The 18,266-nt window shown below is 55.1% G+C and overlaps 1 protein-coding gene across 1 annotated transcript; it reads left to right on the top strand.

The window, feature by feature from the left end:
- The first annotated feature begins 5,829 nt into the window (after nt 1–5,829).
- On the top strand, nt 5,830–15,993 carry PTTG1IP (PTTG1 interacting protein). The gene is made up of 7 exons (XM_052803982.1): nt 5,830–6,099; nt 8,879–8,931; nt 9,903–10,011; nt 12,903–13,011; nt 13,119–13,184; nt 13,601–13,647; nt 15,200–15,993. The coding sequence occupies exons 1-7, from the start codon at nt 6,000–6,002 to the stop codon at nt 15,241–15,243; spliced, it is 528 nt and encodes a 175-aa protein (XP_052659942.1). The 5' UTR covers nt 5,830–5,999; the 3' UTR covers nt 15,244–15,993.
- The last annotated feature ends 2,273 nt before the right edge of the window (nt 15,994–18,266 follow it).

The following is an 18,266-nucleotide window of genomic DNA, read 5'->3' on the forward strand; positions in this document are numbered from 1 at the left end:
CCTGGGCTGCCTCCAGCCCCTGAGAAGGAACCAGGGGAGGCAGCTCCGTCCTCCTCTTCCTCACGCCCTGTCCAGGAAAGGGCTATCTGCCTAAAAACCATTGCAGGGAACCAAAAAAGCTAGGAGGATCCATGACGACACGGGGGACAAGAGACAAGCAGGTCGCCTCGGAGAAAGGCTGGCACCCATGGGGGCTTGCTCGCTCGTAGCTCAGCAAGAAGGAACTTTGCCAGGTGGTTTCAGCAGAGCTGGTCGTGCTGCCGGGAGCCAGGAGCAATGGGAGGCCGAGAAAATCTCGGCGAGGAGATGGTGCTTTCACTTGGAAAAGGCGATTTGGATTTTCTGGGCTGCCAGCCCTTCTCACACCTTTCTGAGATGTGGGCTGGATTACTCAGCCATAGACCTACCAGCAAATGCAGAAATGAAATCAAAGCCCAGCACTGGGATGGAGCAAGGGGCCGGGATTTCAGCAGTGCTGCACACTGGCCGGGCCAGCCCTTGGCTTTGGGATGGAACAGCTCTGGGTGCCCTAAGTGAAATACTTTTGCAAAAGCCCATAGAAAAAGCAACAAAGCCTAAATATCTGGGATGGGAAACCAGGCGTCGGATGCACTCATCACACCAAGCACAGCACGCTGGGAGGAAGCATTGGAGAGAAAGCGGCGCGGACTCATCCTCAGAAACACAAGCAGCATAGCTTCTGCTCATGAGCTGGCCACGTGTGCTCGAGGCAGCAGGATGCTGAAACTTCTTTAAAGGGTTGGGGAAGAAAACTCCCAGAAAGCCATAAGTCATTGGCTATATAATATCATATATATACAATGTAATATATATAATAGTGTAACATACTGTTAATAACCTTGATGCGAAAAAGGCGGCATCTACATGCGTGTTGGCTTGCACAGTATCTGCAAGAGCTTTCCAACACCTTTGCATTGCAGACTGTATTTTATTTAAGGATTCAGAGCTCCTAGGACAGCTGATAGGGATAAAAATTAAGCAGATGCCCGAGACAGGCCTTAAATGAGGGTGGCCCTAGAAAACATGGGACATCTGAGATGGGCAAATATCGAATAATCACAAGTTGTCCCAAAGAAAAAAAATGGGTTTGTAGATTCTTACGAAAAGGCAGGAAAGCAGCCCGAGGTGTGATTGCGCTGCAGCAGAGGAGCTGCCGGGAGCGAGAAGTCTGGCTCTGCACAATTCATGTTCCTAAACAACAGCGTTGGGGAGGTCGATGACATGGGGGAGGTATGGCTAATAATAACAAATACTGCCGGAGTTATACCTTACATAGATAAAACTGCTGTTGGAACTGGCTTTCTGAGAGCCCAGCAAAAAGCTTTTGTTTAATTTATGGGGCTCAGGCTATATTTAGCTGGCAGATCCTTGGGGTTTTATCTGGGATCACTCCTCCGAGGCAGCAGCTGGAACATTTTAATTGTTTTGCTCTGGGTTTGGGTTGTTTTTTTTTTTTTCCAAAGGGAGAAAAAGAAAAGCAGGTGCCAGGGTCTGACCCCGCTGGCCTCCCAACACCCTTGGCAGTACCTCCCGGGACAGGGAGGGCAAACGGGCCTCGGAGCGGCTCTCTGCCTTCCTGGGAGAATTTCTGGGGTGGTGCTGGGGGAGGTTCACAGGGCGAGCCCTTCTCCTCCAGCCAGGCCAGCTGGTGGGGGCTGTACCCACCGGGACCCCCTGTCCATCCCCAGCCCCTGCCTAAGGGCAGCAATCAGCAGGCGAGAGCACGGAGGGGGGGACTTCACCCCCATCCGGAAGCACGCTATGTCTTCCCATCCTCTGGTTGCTACGGCGATTTAAAAATAGCCTAGGCGGTCCAGCCCAGTATCCCCTTCTTCCAGGAAAGCCAGAAGCGCTGCTCCAGGCCCGGAACATGCTTGCGTTTGGTGGGAGTTTTATTTGTTAGGAAAGGCCTTTGGTATCTGCCTGGAGCGTGAATGTGAGAGGAGCCATCTGCTCGGGGACAGGGGGTGTTTACACCTCCATGCCAGCCCGGGCACAGACGGGCTCTCTGGACACTTCATCCCCAGCTCCCATCGTGCTGCTGGCACCTCTGCTCCACTCGGCCCGGTTTCTGTTCAGGAAAACACCCACTCTGCCACGCCAGGATCTCCCACGGCAGCTCGGAAATCCTCCCCGGCCGGTGGCTGACAAGAGCCATAGGCAGCGGGGTGGCGCCGGGGACAGCCACGTGCCAGGGGGGACGGGTCCGCCAGGGCGTCCCTGCCATGCGGGACACCAGGCACGCCAGCAGCCCCTCTTCGGAGACGTGCCCCGGTGCTGAGCACAGTGCAGCCAGGTGGGCGGGGGGCTGGAGGGGTTGAGGGGCTGGGGCCCACGGCAGAGCCACCGCCTTTGCAGGCAGCCCTGGTCTGGGGGATGCTGCAGCACAGTGGGGGGTTTCGGGGGTTCCTGCTTCACCGCCGATGCTGGGGACTGCGGGCCAGCACTTCTCCCCTGGCTCAAGTGTAGGTGTTGGCGAGTTGATGAGACAGAAAGGAAGCAATTAAAAGGAAAATGAAGCACCTCGGCCACGCACGTGCTCCCAGGAGAAGCTGGCTCAGGCTCAGCTGTCTTTCATCCAGCATCGAGGGTGCTCCAGGACTGCCCCCACCTGCACTGACCAGTGGGGACATGGGGTTGGGACTGAAGGGAAAACTTTGAAGAAGCACGAGAAAAAGTGACTGTTTTCAATCTTTTTTTTTCCCCCCTCATGTTTTTTTCTTTTCCTCCCTACAGAGCAAATCTTTTTCATTTGGACCCCGCTGACACAAACAAGCCCAAGTTTTGCACTGAAACACCGGCAATCGCCTCTTTCCATCACTGGCCGGCATGGCGAGCTAATTTTATCCTCCCCGGCACCCCCCCATCTCCTGGAGATTGTCCTGTTGCAGCCAGGGAGTGCTAGAAAATAGCACATCACCCACTCATCCAGCCTCCTTCAAGGGAAATATTTATATTATGCCAAAGAGAGGGTTTCCATGGCAGTGATGACTTTAGCACCGTCGCCTTGGAAACCACTTGAGGCCATCTTGAAGGGTTTGAAATTACCCGTCAGAGACAAATAAGGAGAGGGACTGGAAAGGCTGGTGGGGTTAGAGCAGCGTTTCAGTCTCCCCTGGCTTGCCCATTGGCACCTTGCCTGCTCTCGGTGCCCAGGTGCCCACCCACGGGTGCTCACTCTGGGTCCCTGCCCATGCCACTGGGATGCTCCGTAGCCCAAGTGTTGCTTCGCGAATGAACCCGGGACAACTGAACGAGGCACTTTGCAAACAGAAATGGTTCAGTAGATGCTTCCTCCTGCTGCCCAAGCCAGCCGGCAGTGGCTCTGGTCTCAGGGCATTGCTCAGCAATTGTGAAAAAGCTGCCTCCAGCCCTGGAGGCAGCTTCGGGGAGACTTCCCTGGGCCCGCTAATGCTGGAGTGATGCCAGTGCCTGCCCAGCCTCAACCAGCAGCTGCTTTCAGAGGAACAAACTCCCAGGTCTCATGACTTTTCAACAGCCCCCAAGTCCCCACTAGATAGAAAAAGCCCCATTTTTCTCCCGAGGAGCTGCCAAAATCTGAACCACCTGCAAGAGGCGACTGCTGGCGTCAGAGCGCTCACCTGCGGTGGCAAAATGGAGAGGCCTGTTCCCTCCTATGCATCACGCCTCTCCCACGGCTCAGCCCCCACATCCCACGGTTCGGCCAACCTAATGTTATCGGCTGTTTACTCTCCCAGCCCACAGGAGCTTTGTCACCAGCGGCCAGCCCATCTGGCTCTCAAGGACACCAGGAACATGGCAGGGAGAGCAAAGCTTTCAGAGCAGAGCACGATGAAGCTGGTGGTGGCAGGGGTCGCCAGCAATGCTGCCTGCTCAAGCTATGGGATCACTTTCTTCAGGTTTCGTTCTCTGTTTTGCTGAAAAATACTAGTCGTCGTCTTTATTTATTTTAGGGCAATCCAAAATACATTTTCTTCCTTCTCCCTGAACTGCCTCCACGCTGAGGAGTCAGTTATGCACCAAGCCAGAGCTCTGCCCTTGGCACCCACGCTCAGCTCTGCAGTGCATCTCCAGTGCTGCCTCCTGCTTCCCACCCACGGGCTCCTTCATGGGGCCCCACGCCTGCCCCACAGCCAAAACCAGTCAGCCATGAACAACTCGGCCAGCTTTCCCACAGAGAAATAGCTGGGCGGTGCTTAGTCCCTCCATGGGATCCTGAGGGTGCTCCTGGCCACGGTGCTGGCGAGGGGGCAGCTTGTGTCTCCCCATCCCGCTGCCTGTGCCAGGCTGCCTGCTCCTGCCTGCACCTTGAGGGGGGCAAGGTGCATTTTGGGGGCACGATAGGGATAGGCTGACGGTGTCAGGGCGTGATGCCCTCTGGGGATTTGCAGCCATGTGTCTGCCTGAAAAAGCTTGGTCTTGTTCTGAATTAGCGTGCCTTTACGCTGGAGCCCAATGCCCACCCAACTTCAAGGGACGGTGGCTTCAGCCATCACTGTGGAGCAGGGGAGCAGTGGCTGGTGGGTATACAGCACCCTGCGGCACCCACGGGGACCCGGGTGCAGAGTTGCAAGCCGGGATGGGTGCACTCCTAGGAACAGCGGTTCTGCCCTGCTGCTGCCAAGAAGCCCATGTGCACGTAGTGATACTCTTACCCCATTACCAAGGGATCTGGGGTAAAACCAGGTCCCAGAGCAGCCCCACGCAGGCAGCATCACAACCCTCCTCGAACTGACAGTCGGAAACCCATTTCTTTCAGGCTGTCTGCATCACTGGGCATGAATCAAGCAGTGTGGAGCTCTGGCTCCAGCACAGGAAAGCACTCAGCTGTATTCTTGACCTACACCATGTGAAAATCCCTGTTTATATCGATGCAGCTTCTCACAGCTCGAATGTTGAACATGTGGGCTTAAGGCCAGCGGGCTTCTTGCCTTGCCCAGGCGGGAGACCACAATGCCCTGGGCACCATGAACATTCACACCTGGCCCGTGCTGACCAAGGAGAGAGGCTGGGATACAAAGCATAGAATTACAAGGGTAAATATGTATTCATGGGCATAATGTGTCCAGGCCAAATTGGGGCACCCGAATGTGGTTTTACATGGGGTTCTTATACCCTTCAAACAGTCAGGTACAACATGACTTGACTAATTGCTAACAGCCACGCTACCAATTGCTAATCACAGTCAAACTTTGCAAAGCCACTCTATTTCTGCAGCATTCTTGCCACTTGTCTATTGACCCAGGCATCCCTGGAGTCAGTCTTGCTTGAGTTACCAATCTGTGATGCCAGACGATGCTGGGAGGGTTTCAAAGACGTGTCAGAAGGGCTGGGACGCTGGCATTATTGTGGTTGACCGGGCTACCCTTTATCCTTCAGGGACAGCTCTGAGCTTCCACAAAGCAAAGTCCTTCTTTCCAGGGCCGGGCTGTCCTTTATTTGTTTTACTTCAGCATGAACAACACCAGAGTCTCCAGGAAAATTCCACTCCCTCGTCACATCACATATGAACTAATAAATGTATTAACAAAGTTAAGGCACTTCCATGCTATAAAGACTGCTGTAACAGTGAGGGAAGGGGCTCCGGGGGGTCGGTTGGCGCAGGGGGCAAGGGGTCTCCGTTTCGGGCTGGCACTACCCAAACCCGGCGGGTTTAGGGGGAGGGCAGGTGCCTCCGCAGCCTCCCTCCCGCGGGGGTCTGGCTCCCTCCTGCGGCCGGGCCCGGGGCTGCGCTGTCCGTCCGCCCCCCCGGCCCCGGCGAGCACCGGCAGCCCCGGAGGTGTGGAACCGGGCGGGACCCCCCTCCAGCCCCCGCCCCCCGGCCCTCCTCTGCCCTGCGGCTTTTCCTTCTCCTCCAGCCGGTGCTCGCTCTCCTCCGGCTCCGTACGCTCCGGCCCCCTCCCCCACCGGTAGCCGCCGACGGAGGGGCCACCCCCGGCCCGCCTCCGCTGCTCGGCCCTACATATGCGGCGGCGCCCGCCCTGCCCGGCTCTGCCATGGCCCTGGTGCTCCGGCTCGGCGCCGCCCTGGCCCTGCTCCAGGCCCTGCTCCTGGCCCAGGCCCTGCTGCCCGCCGCCGCTCAGGACGTGCCGGGAGGTAAGCGGGGTCCCGGCGGGGTGGGTGCCCCGGTGTCCGGTCCCCTGACACCCTCCCCCGTCGGGAGTCGGGGCGGGGGTGGGGGGGGTGGCTGTCTGAGCCCTGCGGTCCCGGCCCGGTTGGGTGTTCCTCTCCCAGCGCCGGAGGGGATGGGGAGTGGATCCTGGCAGCAAGCGCTCCTCGCAGAGCACCCAAAACTCATGGTTTTGCGATTGCTTTGGACCCCACTTTTGCGGGACGGCTGGTGGGTGAAGCGGGCTGGCACCCCGTGGGCTGCGCTCCAGGCGTGCGCTGGTTGGGTGCGGGGTGGCCACTGGTCAGGGTCCTGTGGCCACTTAGGATGGGGATGGGCAGTGGGAGCCGGGAAAGCAGGTCCCGTCCTCGGTGGGAGCTCCGCAGGGTGCGATCCTACGCAGCACAGGGCACTGGCGTGCCCCTCTGGGGTCTGGAAGGTGGGCTGCTGGAAGAGAGGCTTTACTTGCCACTTTTCCAGCTGCTGCCGCAATATAACTGTATGTTTGGTGATGCTAACGGCTTGGCCAGGTCTCGGACAGGAGTTGGGTACCAGTCCTGGCTAGGGGGGACTCACTGGGCGACTGATGGCCCTTTGGAGGAAGAGATCCTCCTTCAGGACAGGGGAGACGGGCTGGGGGACCCTCAGGCTGAGAGCTTCACACCAGGAAGAAGATGGGCGCTGTCAGATCCGGGTGAGGGTGAGGAGCAGCGAGTGGCCGGCTGCTTCTCCTTGGTGGGTGGACAACATAGCATAGCCCTGTGGGTGCTGTGCCAGGTGGAAAAGAAGCTCTCGCAAAGGGTGGGGACAGCCACCTTCAGGGGTGTCCCAAGAAGTCTTTCTGCTCTTTGGAGTGAGCAACTGTCCTCCACGTAATGACTAGCCCTCTGATGGCTGCATGGTGGCTCCAGTTGGGAGGAGAGTGAGGACCAGCATGTGTTTTGCTGTCTTCCTTCCCCCCAAGCCATTCACTTCACTTTTCTTTTAGCCAAGTGGCAAAAGCATTGTTCAGGAGGCTTCTGACACAGCAAGAGCTGCTCTGCCACCTCTGTCCCTGAGGACTGTGGTGCCTCCTGTGCTGTCCCATGCAAGTGGGCTTGTCCCATGAGATGCAACGTTCGGACAAAAACCCAATCCTGAAGGGCTGCAAATGTCCTGGAAATGGCCCATTCCCATACAGCTGTAAGAGGGTTGCTTTGACTTAACAGCTAAGAGGATGAACCCCAGCAGGGAGTGCCAGGAGAGGGGACACCCCTGGGGAAAGCAGAGCATCAGTAGGAAGCCCAGTTAAAACCATGGGCTCTCCTTTTGCCCACCAATGGCCTCCTGCGGTGTGAGAGGGCTGTTGCGTGACTCCTTGTAAGCAGTCTCGGGGCAGCACAGATGCTGTGATGCTTTTCCGGCCTCAGTTGGAGAAATGGGGAAGACTCAGCTTCCTAAAGTGTTTAAAATCTGCAATCTCGGCCTCCCCTGGTGGTGTGTAAACACCCTTATCTGAGCTATGTTAATAAATCGCCCAGTTGTTTGGAGGTCTGTGCAGAGCATGTGACTGTTGACAGTGGGTCACAGCTGAGGGTTCCTGCCAGCTGGAGAGAGAAAATGCAGTTTTGCTGCTTGTGAGCGTGGAAAACAAGCACCTCTGGGACTGATTTTTTCCTGATTAAGGTGCTGCAAAGCAGTGATCCTTCTGCCACCAGTTACTGAGTAGTCAGGCAAATTGGTTTGTGGTTTGTTTTTTTTGTTTTTTTTTTTTAAAACCACAGTCAAACAGGCTGATGCTTAAACTCTTTAGGCAGGGGTGAGGTTTAAATGGCTGATCCTCAAGGGCTGGCAAACTACCCTTCCTGAGGACCTGGGGGAGCTTACCAGTGAAATGGCAGGTAAGTATCCTGTAGAAAGACTTTCCTGAAGAGCCAGCGCTGCCGGGAGCTGCAGGCAAGCCCAGAAAGGTGGCTGGACTGGGCTACCTTGTCCTGTGTTCAGACCTGACCCATTCCTCCCCACCCAGCTGAGCTGCATCCCCTGGGGATGTTGTCATCCATGGTGGCACTGGTGCTGAGAGCCAGCCGTGTCTATAGGCCAGGGGTCTTCCTCTGCCAAATGGAGGTGGAAACAGGTTCTGAACATGGGCACAGATTTTGGCTGCGGTGCTGTTCCTGTCACCTGGAGCGTTTCCTGCCGAAGGAGGGTTTGGATGAATTGGCTGGGGCAGGGTACAGTCCTCATATGCAGTGGGAGGGTACAGGCTCCCACAGGGACTGTAGCTGTGTGTCCCCCCTTGTGCTCCTCTGTTTCTGCTTTTCCTGGTAGTAACTTCCTTGTCTGGGACTTGTTTGCTTGAGCTGCTCCATCATCCGGTGATATGGGACTGCACCACCTGCCCAATGCTTGTCCTTGTCCCCGTGGGGTCCCCCTGGACTGACCCCAGCTGTGTCCCCCAGCTGTCCTGCTGCCTGCTGGCCACAGCACATGCTCAGGCTTTTAGGGAAATAAGACCCAGGGAGAGGAACTCACAGCTCGGGGCTTTGGGTCAGCGTGGGCAATGCAGATGAATTCCCTTTGCATTTGGTCTTCCCACCGTGACACTGTGTTTTGCAGCTGGTAGCTCTTGCAGCAGCATTAAGCTGCATTGCTGCTGGTCCAACAGGAGTGACTGCCTCCTGGAGCGAGCAAAGCAGTGGGCAGGAGCAGGCTGCAAGGCACCCAGAGTTTTAAACCACTGAGAATCTCTTCAAAGTACTGAGGTGTCTTTTTTCCTTCCTGTAGATTGTCACCAGTATACGAACAGGAGCTGTGAGGAGTGTCTGAAAAATGTCACCGTAAGTAGCAGCAATAAAACTCCCAACCTCTCGTGATGCCTGAAAACGTAGCATGGGCTTTGTGGGGCTGTTACAGAGCAGTTTCCCTCCTGGAAGGGGGGCTGCTCCCCTGTTCTTGTCCTGAGCATGCTGCAAATGCCACCCACCCGTGATGGTGAGAGGGCAAACACCCCTTGGTGCTCTGGGAAGAGGTTGCTAGAAACTGCTTGGGTTTTGTTGTATGCTTTTCTAGTTGAGTAATGGAATTGCTGAGCTCCTCCTCGCAAATGGGAGACACTGTCAGGGGGATGCACATGGTGAAGGAGTGAGTGGGCTGGACTGGCTGGTCCAGCTGCCCCTCCACCAGTCTGTGGGTACCGTGGCACTGGGTGGATGTGGGATGCATACCTGTGTCCTGCCAACCTCTGCTGCCTTATCTCTGGTATCAGCAAACTTGAACTTGAGTCAGATCTCACAGCTGACGTAGCCAGAACCAGTTTGACCAAACCCAACCAAATGCTGGTGTTGGGGGTTGAAGCCGCCAGGAGAGGAGGGTGCAAAGCCGCTGCAGGTAGTGTGGCTGTGGAAGACTAGTAAGGGCACACACAAACCTCTCCTGCTCATCAGTTCTGCATTGATTGGCTTGTCTCAAAGGCTTTTTTCTTGTCCCAAAAATGTTGCACAGAATAAACACAAAGGATTTGGTGATTACTACCACCATGCAAGCCAGGAGAAGGGTTCTCAGCACCTTTACTTGCTCTAGAAATCTGCGCTCCCCTCACCTGCCTTTCCTGGTGCAGGCAAGCCTGATGCAGTCTGTGCTGATCATATACAACTCTTACACCTGAGCGTCCCGTTGCTGCTGGGTGGTACCTGGCTCTTGGGAGCAGGAGGCGGTACCCCTATTGCTGTGGCTAACAAAGCAGAGCGCGGCTAACAGGCAGTACTGCCACATGCCAGTAACGCTGTGCTGCCTGGTTCCTGTGTCCCAGTGCCTGTGGTGTGCCAGCAGCGGGAGGTGCATGGAGTACCCCATCCGGAGAGTCCTCCCCGCAGCTGACCTCTGTGAGCTCCGCTCTGCACGCTGGGGAGTCTGCTGGGGTAAGTGGATCGTGCTTGAGCGATGACTGCCTTTAGTGCTTGCTGCTAAACGGCACTGACTGCCGCTTGTGCTAGTGGTAATGGGAGGTTTCCCTTGCCTCCCTTTCTCACTACTGGTGTAGCAATGACAGGCTGAAGTCAATCAGGGTTCTGCAAACTTCCTGAAGAGTGGGTGAGAAAGCAGAGTGTGAGCAGTCCCTGCCTTCTGGCAAGAAGGACCTGCGGGGCTTTAGTTACTCTAAACACGTTCCTCGTGCTTTGGTGTGATGGAGGCTTCCAAACGTGGCTAGCACCTAGGAACAAGAGTCGAAGGCACTCTGCAGGCAGCTGCCTGTGCAACCCTTCACCAACCCTTTGGTGTGCAAAGTGTGCACACCAGTGTCTGACTCTTTGGCAGCTCTCTCCTCTGCACCCCATGCATTGTTCCTTGCACTGCTTTTGGCTCTTTACATTTAGCGGTGTGGCTGCTGTCCCAGGCGGGCTCTTAAAACTCACAGGGTCTCTTGGAACCAAAAGCGAGGTGACTTCTCTGGAGGCCTGCATGGGCTTCTAGTGCTGAGCGTGCTGCGGTCCTGCTCAGCTCTTACCCACCTGAGAAAATACCCTCTTCCAAAACTAGCCCTGCATAAGCTGTGCTGCAGCTGGCTGCCTGCCACCAGGTCACCTCTGGGAGCTTTTTCTGGCTGCCAGCTGACTGTTGGCTGCCTTTCCTCCTTGGTGCTCTGTTTCCTGGTGGGTTTCTGGTGAAATTAGTGTCTTGTTTAGACCAAGCTTGGTGCATGCTCCTGCTTGGAGCTTTTGGGGGCTGGGGCAGCTAGGAAGCAAGCTGGGGCTTGGTTTCTCTCACCTCTCCCCTTGATGGGAAGCTTGGATTTGAATTGTGGTCGCCTGTCATCTATTGTGCTTGAGGCTGATCTCTCTTCTGTACCCATAAGGGGGTTAAAACCGCTCCCATGCATTGTGGAGGAAGAATCTCCTCTTTGTGAGCACTACGTTATGCTTTTCTGAAACTTGTGTAAGACCTTGAAATAACTAGTTTTTATGTGAGTAGCTTCACAAAAGGTTTCATTATAAAAGAATGCATTCCTTTGCTTGTAGAACTTGCTTTAGAGGAGATTAGTCCTGTGGGAGATTAGCTTTTAAGTGAGTCTGCATTTTTTGTGTGTGTGACTTAAGCCTTTACCATCAGGTGGAGAAGTGCCCGGTGCTCTGCCATGGACCTCTCTCTGTGGGAAGGGGTGATCTGAACCCCAGGCTTACCCTGAAAGCCAAGGTTTCAGAAGCACCAATACAGACATGTGCTGGTGGAGAAACTCCCTTTTGAGCTAAAGAGCCTGTTTGGGTTTGTCTCTCCCCCACTGGGCTGACTTCTGATCCTTGGCTTTTTGGCTCTCCCCTACATGACTCCATGGGTCTCTCGCAGCGCAGCCAGCAAAAGCTTCACATTGCTCCGAGGCAAGATAGTTCCATGGACAGTCAGGTCTCAAATACCATATTTCTCAAAGCCTTACTGGGAAAACAGACCTGCAGACCTCCCTGCTGCTGGGTGACTGCTGGAGAGGCTGTGTGTGCCCACCTGTGGGGACAAACACAAGTGTCTGCAAGCTGGTGGCTTGCTGACTTCTGGTCTCACTGGTGACCTGCTAGGCCATGGCAGCTGTCTGTGGTTGGTATCTGGAACCACATTCCTCGTGTGGTGCTTGCCACTCTAGCCTGGGTAGGGATGCGGTATGATTTGAGAGTCAGATGGCACAGTTGTTGGCAGTGATGAAGCTCTCCACTGGGAGCAGGAGCTGAAGGCTTTGAAAGCAAGTTCAGTGGTGAGTCAGCTCAGCCTGGAGCACCTCAATAAGCCTGCTACTGCTGAGCCCCTGCAGTGAGGGGACAGGCAGGCATCTTCTGAAATGCATCATGTGCGGTGCTCAGGCTTGCCACTGGGCTCACGGTCTGAGCTGTGTGGTGAAGAGGGGATCAGAAGTGCTCTAAGCAGGCTCAGGCACACTAGGGTTTCTGTAACTTGGCTGCTGTGTGTGAAGTGGCTCCTAAACAAATACTTCCACAGGCCCATGCCTCTGAACAGTCTGAATCATACTTGGAAGACACCCCTCTTTGTTGCAAAGGATTTCAGGTGATGTCTAGATAATGTCTGTTTTGGCTGGTGTCTCTACTGCTATTGCTGCAGGAGCTGAGCAGGATGACTGCCTCTCTAGGGCCAGGGCTCAAGGCTGCTGCTTCACCACCACGTCCCAGCGGGTTCTGTGCTGTGCATGGGCGAGCAGATCCCCCAAGCCCTGGGGAGATGTGGTAGTGGGGTGCATGAAGCAGCCCTCTGCCTTCAGCTGTTGGCCCCAAGCTGATAAATCCCAACAGATCTTGTCTCACTTTGTCTCTCTCCCAAGGACTCCAGACACCCATAAGTGCCTCCAGTCCACTGTCATCTCATCTTAGATGACTTCTGAGGCTGGCTTCTATGGGCAGTAATTCCAGTGCCAGCTGTGGCCTCTCTGTCAGGGGTTGCTCCTCAGCACTGAAGCCTCCAGTTTTTTTTCCCTTGATGGGTTACTGTTCACCTGGATTAGTGATTAAGACAGCTTTGCTCCTGTTTCTGCCAGAGGAGTTTGACCTGAGTGTGTTTTGTTCTTGCCTGCCTTCATAGCCAGTAACTGAGGGCTATAGTTAGCAGCTACATATACTCTGTTGGTGTGTACGTGCTGGTGCCAATGCTTGGTATACCTATAGATAACTATGTCCACCTTGCTTTCCCGGGCTGCTATGCCCGTCTCCAGCCCAGTGACTGAAGCTGCTGGTGACAGTAGCCGTATGCTTGTAAATATTGTAATTCCAGGCAGCCATGTACTTGTGTGCTAAATGTGTTTTGTCAAATCCTTTAGTGAACTTTGAAGCCCTGATCATTGCAATGTCTGTGGTGGGAGGAGTGATCCTTATCATGTTGGGGGTCTGCTGCTGCTGCTGCTGCCGTTGTAAGAAAAAGAACAAAAAGCAAGTATTGGAGGGGTTCCCTGTTTTCTCGGAGTAACTCAGATGCAACGATGCGCAGTTGCAGAACTGAGTGCCGAGCGCTGCTAACGGGCTTTTCTGTCTGTCAGGCTAGACAAGGATGACGAGAGAGCGGCCAGGGAGCGGGAGAAGAGGCGGGTGCGGCAGGAGGAGAGGTGAGGTTGCCCCACAGCCCCCGCTTCCCTGTGAGCGAGCCGCACTGCCTCAGGCTGCAGAATGATTTGGCTCCTGCCTGTACTGTCAAACGTGATACCAGGAGGCACGTGGGGCTCAACACATGCAGTCAGTGGCTGCTTCAAACCTAGTTCAAATGTAAACCTCACAAGCAATGTCCTTCTGGGGTGACTCATGGATGCAGCATCACAACAGGGTTGTGTGTCCAAATTCCCAAGGGCTGCTGATGTGTGTGGGCTCTGGTGGTCCCCAGAGTCTCCAGGAGGTGGGTGGTGGGGGGCTGAGCAAACCTGGCAGCCTGGAGCTCCCAAAGCTGGGAAGAAACAAGGAGCTCCTCTTGCTTGGTTTTGTATTGCCAGTCACTGACTTGTGGCTTTTCTGGTTTTGCTTCTTGCAGAAGAGCAGAGATGAAATCACGGCATGATGAAATCCGAAGAAAATATGGTACAGTGAGGCGAGAGACTCAAACTAAGCTTTAGATCAAGCAGCCTCGGTAACTGTGCTCCTTGCTGTGGTTACAGCTGCAGAGGAGACCTGGCCAGCAGGGAAAACATAGTCTCTGCTTCCCCCGTCTCAATGAATTGCTCTCTTGCCCTCTGGGAGCAAGTGGAGAGATGCTTGGGTCATGGTGTGTGACTCTGCACAAGTGCTGCTTCTCTTGGGCAGGGATGAGGGAGTGTTTAACACTCCCTGGGACCTGTGTCCTCCAAACTCACCATGTGGGAGAAGCTGCTGGGGCTTGACTGGAGGGGAGAAGCAGAAGGTGGTAGACACAGCACCACCCGTAATGCTGCTGCCCTTCAGGCACAGCCCTCTGGCAGCCCTTTGGTCAGCGAGTGGGTGGGGGGCCAGGCAGAAGCCCAGGTGCCCACAGCTGCAGGAGCACAGAGCAGGCACCAGCCTGACTGCAGAGCTGGTCCTCTGTACCGGCAGCAGTTCCCTGGGAGGTGGCTTAGTCCCCTGGTGCTGGGAGTGCACAGCCGCCCTCCTGGGGCTGGGTTGTCCTTCAGATGAGTCCCATGGCCCTGGGGCAGGTGGGGACCTGCCTGAGGGGGACAGCAGCCTAGAAGGAAGCGGGGAGCAGCCGGTCACTCAGGGCCGGTGGAGTGGTCTCTCCTGCCTGCCCGTTGGGGCTGCTGGGGGCTCTTGCAGGGTGGCCGTGGAGCAGGGAGCAGTTGGGCTCATGCACACTGAGCGGGGTGGTCTCTGGCTTTGGGGGTGCTGTGGGGAAAGCTGGAGACCCTTGCTCTGCCTGCAGCTGCTGCCCGCTGCAGGTCCAGGTTGGGCAGGAGATCCAGGGGCCTCTGGCTGGGCTGGCTTCTCTAGGGGAGGAAGAGCAGGCAAGGTTGTGCCTGAAGGAGGTCTTGGTGGGGAAGCACCTGATTGTGGAAGAGCTGTGTGTGCTCCAGAACCATCTTGCCATGCCAGGGCTCTGTCTTGCTGCAGCCTGACTGCAGAGTTTGCAATCTTGTCCTTTCTGGCTGTTCCTCCTCAAAAGTGTTGGGCTAGGGCTGGGAAAGGAGCCAACAGAGTGGCATGGGGGCTTGTCACCAGCCCAGGAGTCAGCCCCATACCCTGCCTTGCTGTCTCCCAGTTTGTGGATGTAGGAGCAGGGGAGCAAGTCTAAGAACAGTTTTAATTTAGTTTGGGTCTGGGCTCTCTGCTTCCAAGTCCAGTCCAACAGAAGGAGTGTGTAGAAGGGGTGCTCTGGAAGATCAGTTGTGCTGCTTTACCTGGACTTTATATGGACTGCCTGGGAGAGGAGTTTGCTATCAGGTTGATTTTCTTAATGGATCTCTCCTCTTGTGTAGAGGAGGAGAGTGAAATAGTGCTGACTTCATGCATGGCTTGAGTAAGAGCAGGTCTTTCAGACAGGCTGCAGGACAGGAGGCTGGATGAAGCACAAATGACAAGAGTTGTTACCAAGAAATAGGTTTCTTGCTGGCCGTGACTGGCATGGCAGCTGCTGTCTGAATGAATCTCTCTTCTCTTCTAGGCCTGTTCAAGGAAGAGAACCCTTATGCAAAATTTGAGAATTAGCATCTCTGGACCTGCCCACCCTGGTGAATGGTGCCTTACTGCAAAGCTGCAGGACTCCATGCTTCCCTTGCCATGAGGAGACCACCGTGGTGCCACTTCCCACTTCAACTGCCATAGAAGATGAGCCAAATGGTTGGTGACACCATTGTCCCCGCTCCAGGTGCTTGGTGTGCTCCAGAGCTTTGCTCTTGCTCTGCTGGTGCAGGAAAACATGGTGGCAATACTGGAGGATGACACATTTCTTCTCCCTCACCTCTGGGGTGGTAACAGAGTCCGAAGCAATGCAAATAACAGTCCTTGTGCCTGGCCAAGGGCAAAACCAACCTTATGCATCTTTCTTGCTCCTGCCTCACCAAATACCCTTCACACACACAGAGCCAGGCTCTTCTGTCCCCCCCCTTTTCTTTTTCTCTTTTTTGTTTTAGTACAGACAAAAGCCAGCAAGAGTTTCTTGACTCATTGGTCAGCAGGAGGCCTTGGCTGTTATTCCAGGTGCCTGTACTTGTCCCAGCACACTAGCATTCCTTTCAAAAAGCACAAGTTTCTGGCTATCTCGGGTCTCCAGGAGGAAGGTCCCATGTGCACGTTCTCACTTGCAACTATTCTGGGGAAATGCCCCAACTCTCCTACCTCTCTGTGCCTTTCTAGAAGGGTGGTCTCCTGGGCTTGATGGCCATGGCTGATAGCAATACGTAGGATTCAGATGCATTTACAATGTGTTGACTATATATTAAACTGATTTGATTACTATCCTAGTCTGAAACAGTTTAATTCTGCTTCCACACCAGGTATGGGTTGGCAGCGATGGCTGATGGAGTTGTCACTGTTACGTGGCCCTGGCTTGTCAGGCCCTGATGGGGTAGCTGTGGGAGGCAGAAGCAAGGCCTCCTTGAACTCTTGCTGGGCTTGAAAGGAGGAGTCTGTTCATGGAGATGGTCAGTTGTTAGGAAAAGCTGGGTGTTGGGAGTAAGGCTGCTCTCTAAGAAAGGAGCTGGGTCCTTCTGTAAGAGCTTGGCCTGTGTCTCCTAGCACCCCTGAAAGCCCTTGTCTGAGCAGGGTGGCCTGGGGGCTCTGGGCAGCATTGGGCACAGACTAAACCCCGTCCTGTGCTACCTGCATAAGGGGCCCAGGGGTGGGGAAAGGAGGGTGGGAGCTGACTGCTCTTATGTGGTCCTATACTTGACCAAAATTGGCTTTGTAGTGTGAAGGAGCCTCGCATGCAAGCAATACATCTACCCTGATAGTTTTGTCTAAGAAGAGCTGACTTGCCTTCTGCCAGGTGGGGTGACTCGCTCAGGACTGCAGATGATAGCATTTCTGTGGGCTTGCATAAACTTCTCCATTTGCATTGCCAGGCTTATGGCCCTTGGACACAAACTGCTCGCGCTGAACTTCTGAAGCTAAACCAGCTGTGAAACCTTGCTGCTGCTGCCTGAGCTGTGCGCTGGCTGCCAGAACCTGGCTGGCTTTTGCCAGGATGGTCAGTGATGCAAGACTTGCAGGTGACTTTTAATCTAGGCTGTCTCTGGCTGCTGCCAGAAGATACTTGGCTTCAGGCGGTAGGAACAAAGTGAATGACTCTGCCAATGCTCAATAAGCACCTGGTCTGTAACCTGGCTCCTGTTAAGTGTGAACTAGGCTGCAGTGCTAGGAGGAGGACTGAAAGAGTAGGGTTGGGTTGCCAAGCTCTCATGGGTGCTCTCCCATGAGCTGTCCTAGTCTGTTGGACTGGCTGGGCAGGGGCTGTATCCTGGTGCTGCCAGTCAAGAGCTGTGGGAGATGGTGATAGCATCTTACCCAGCTGTGCGTGGCTGGGAGATGATGCTTTAGAGAAATCCCCAATGCCCTGCATTTGGTTTGGAGCTCCTTGTGCAAAATGCCCTGTGCGCAGGGAAAACAAAGCGTGGAGCCCTGTAAGGAGAAGTGAAAATGTTGATAAAGATCGTGGTTGTGCCCTGTGCTTTACTGGGTACACTGGCCTGGAGGGGCTGTGGTCCCCCTGCTAGCCAAAGATATGGGGGACCCTGTGGGAGCTTTGTTTAAGAACAAGCAATGTATGGGGGCAGCTGGTGCTAAACTGCAAAGCTGTTTACGCCTTCTGGGCTACACTGGGCTCTGGGTCCCATCCTGCCCTGGGGACTGGGACCAGTATAATCCCTTTGGGCTACCTGAGCACTTCCACTGGTCCCACTCCCAGCAGTAAGGGGTGGTGCCTCCAAAACATTCAGGGATGGGGGACCCCTGCAAGCAGGTTCCCCTAGCTGGGACCCCACTCATTACAGGCTCTGTGCTCCTCTGTTGAACCAGGGCAGCAGAGGGACCTGCTTCACCTGGGGAACTGGGTCCCTGCCTGGATGGAGCATAACCATGCCCTGGGGACAAGCAGAGGGCATGCTGTGCTGCCAGGGCAGCACCAGTTATCGCTGGGCAGAAGCGCTGCATCCTCTGCTTGTATCCCTGGCCTGGAGGCTGCCTTCCATAGCATGTGATGGAGCTTCTGCTAATTTTTCTAATTACTCCTGTGAAGGTTGCTGTGTGCAGGCATCATGTGGCTGATGCGCTCCAAAGCTGTCGATCCCTTTGGCTCGGCTGGCCTGCAGTGGGGAGGTGAAGCTGGGACCTTGGGTGGCTGAGATGCCTGCCCAGGTCTAGGAAGAAACATGTCTGCACTGCAACCAAGAGCCTGGCATCTAAAAAGACCCTTTGTGAGAATTCGTTAGTCCTTTGCGAGGTGACCATGCTGGGAAGCCAGCCCTGCTTGGGGTGGGGGGAAGCAGATGGCAACAGGGACAGCATGGCTGAGCAGTGGGACAGTCAGTGTGCCTTACCACCCATGGGGTGCATGGCCGAGGACAATGGACGCTCGGAGGATGCACAAGGGAACTTGGAAAGAAGGGGTTAATGGGGTGTAAAGGGGACCTTGGCTTTAAGCCACAGGACAGTCGCACATGCAGGGTGCTGTGATTGTGGGACAACCCTGCACAAAAAGGCTGGACAAAGCTGGTGCTGGGCCCATTCCTAGG

This window comes from Harpia harpyja, chromosome 12, assembly GCF_026419915.1.
Source record: "Harpia harpyja isolate bHarHar1 chromosome 12, bHarHar1 primary haplotype, whole genome shotgun sequence".
Lineage (NCBI taxonomy): Eukaryota > Metazoa > Chordata > Aves > Accipitriformes > Accipitridae > Harpia > Harpia harpyja.

Coding starts and splice junctions, on each gene's coding strand:
- PTTG1IP (XM_052803982.1), top strand. CDS start 6,000: ATGGCCCTGGTGCTCCGGCTCGGCGCCGCCCTGGCCCTGCTCCAGGCC. Junction 8,932..9,902: donor AGTGTCTGAAAAATGTCACC/GTAAGTAGCAGC, acceptor CCTGTGTCCCAG/TGCCTGTGGTGTGCCAGCAG. Junction 13,185..13,600: donor CGGGTGCGGCAGGAGGAGAG/GTGAGGTTGCCC, acceptor TGCTTCTTGCAG/AAGAGCAGAGATGAAATCAC.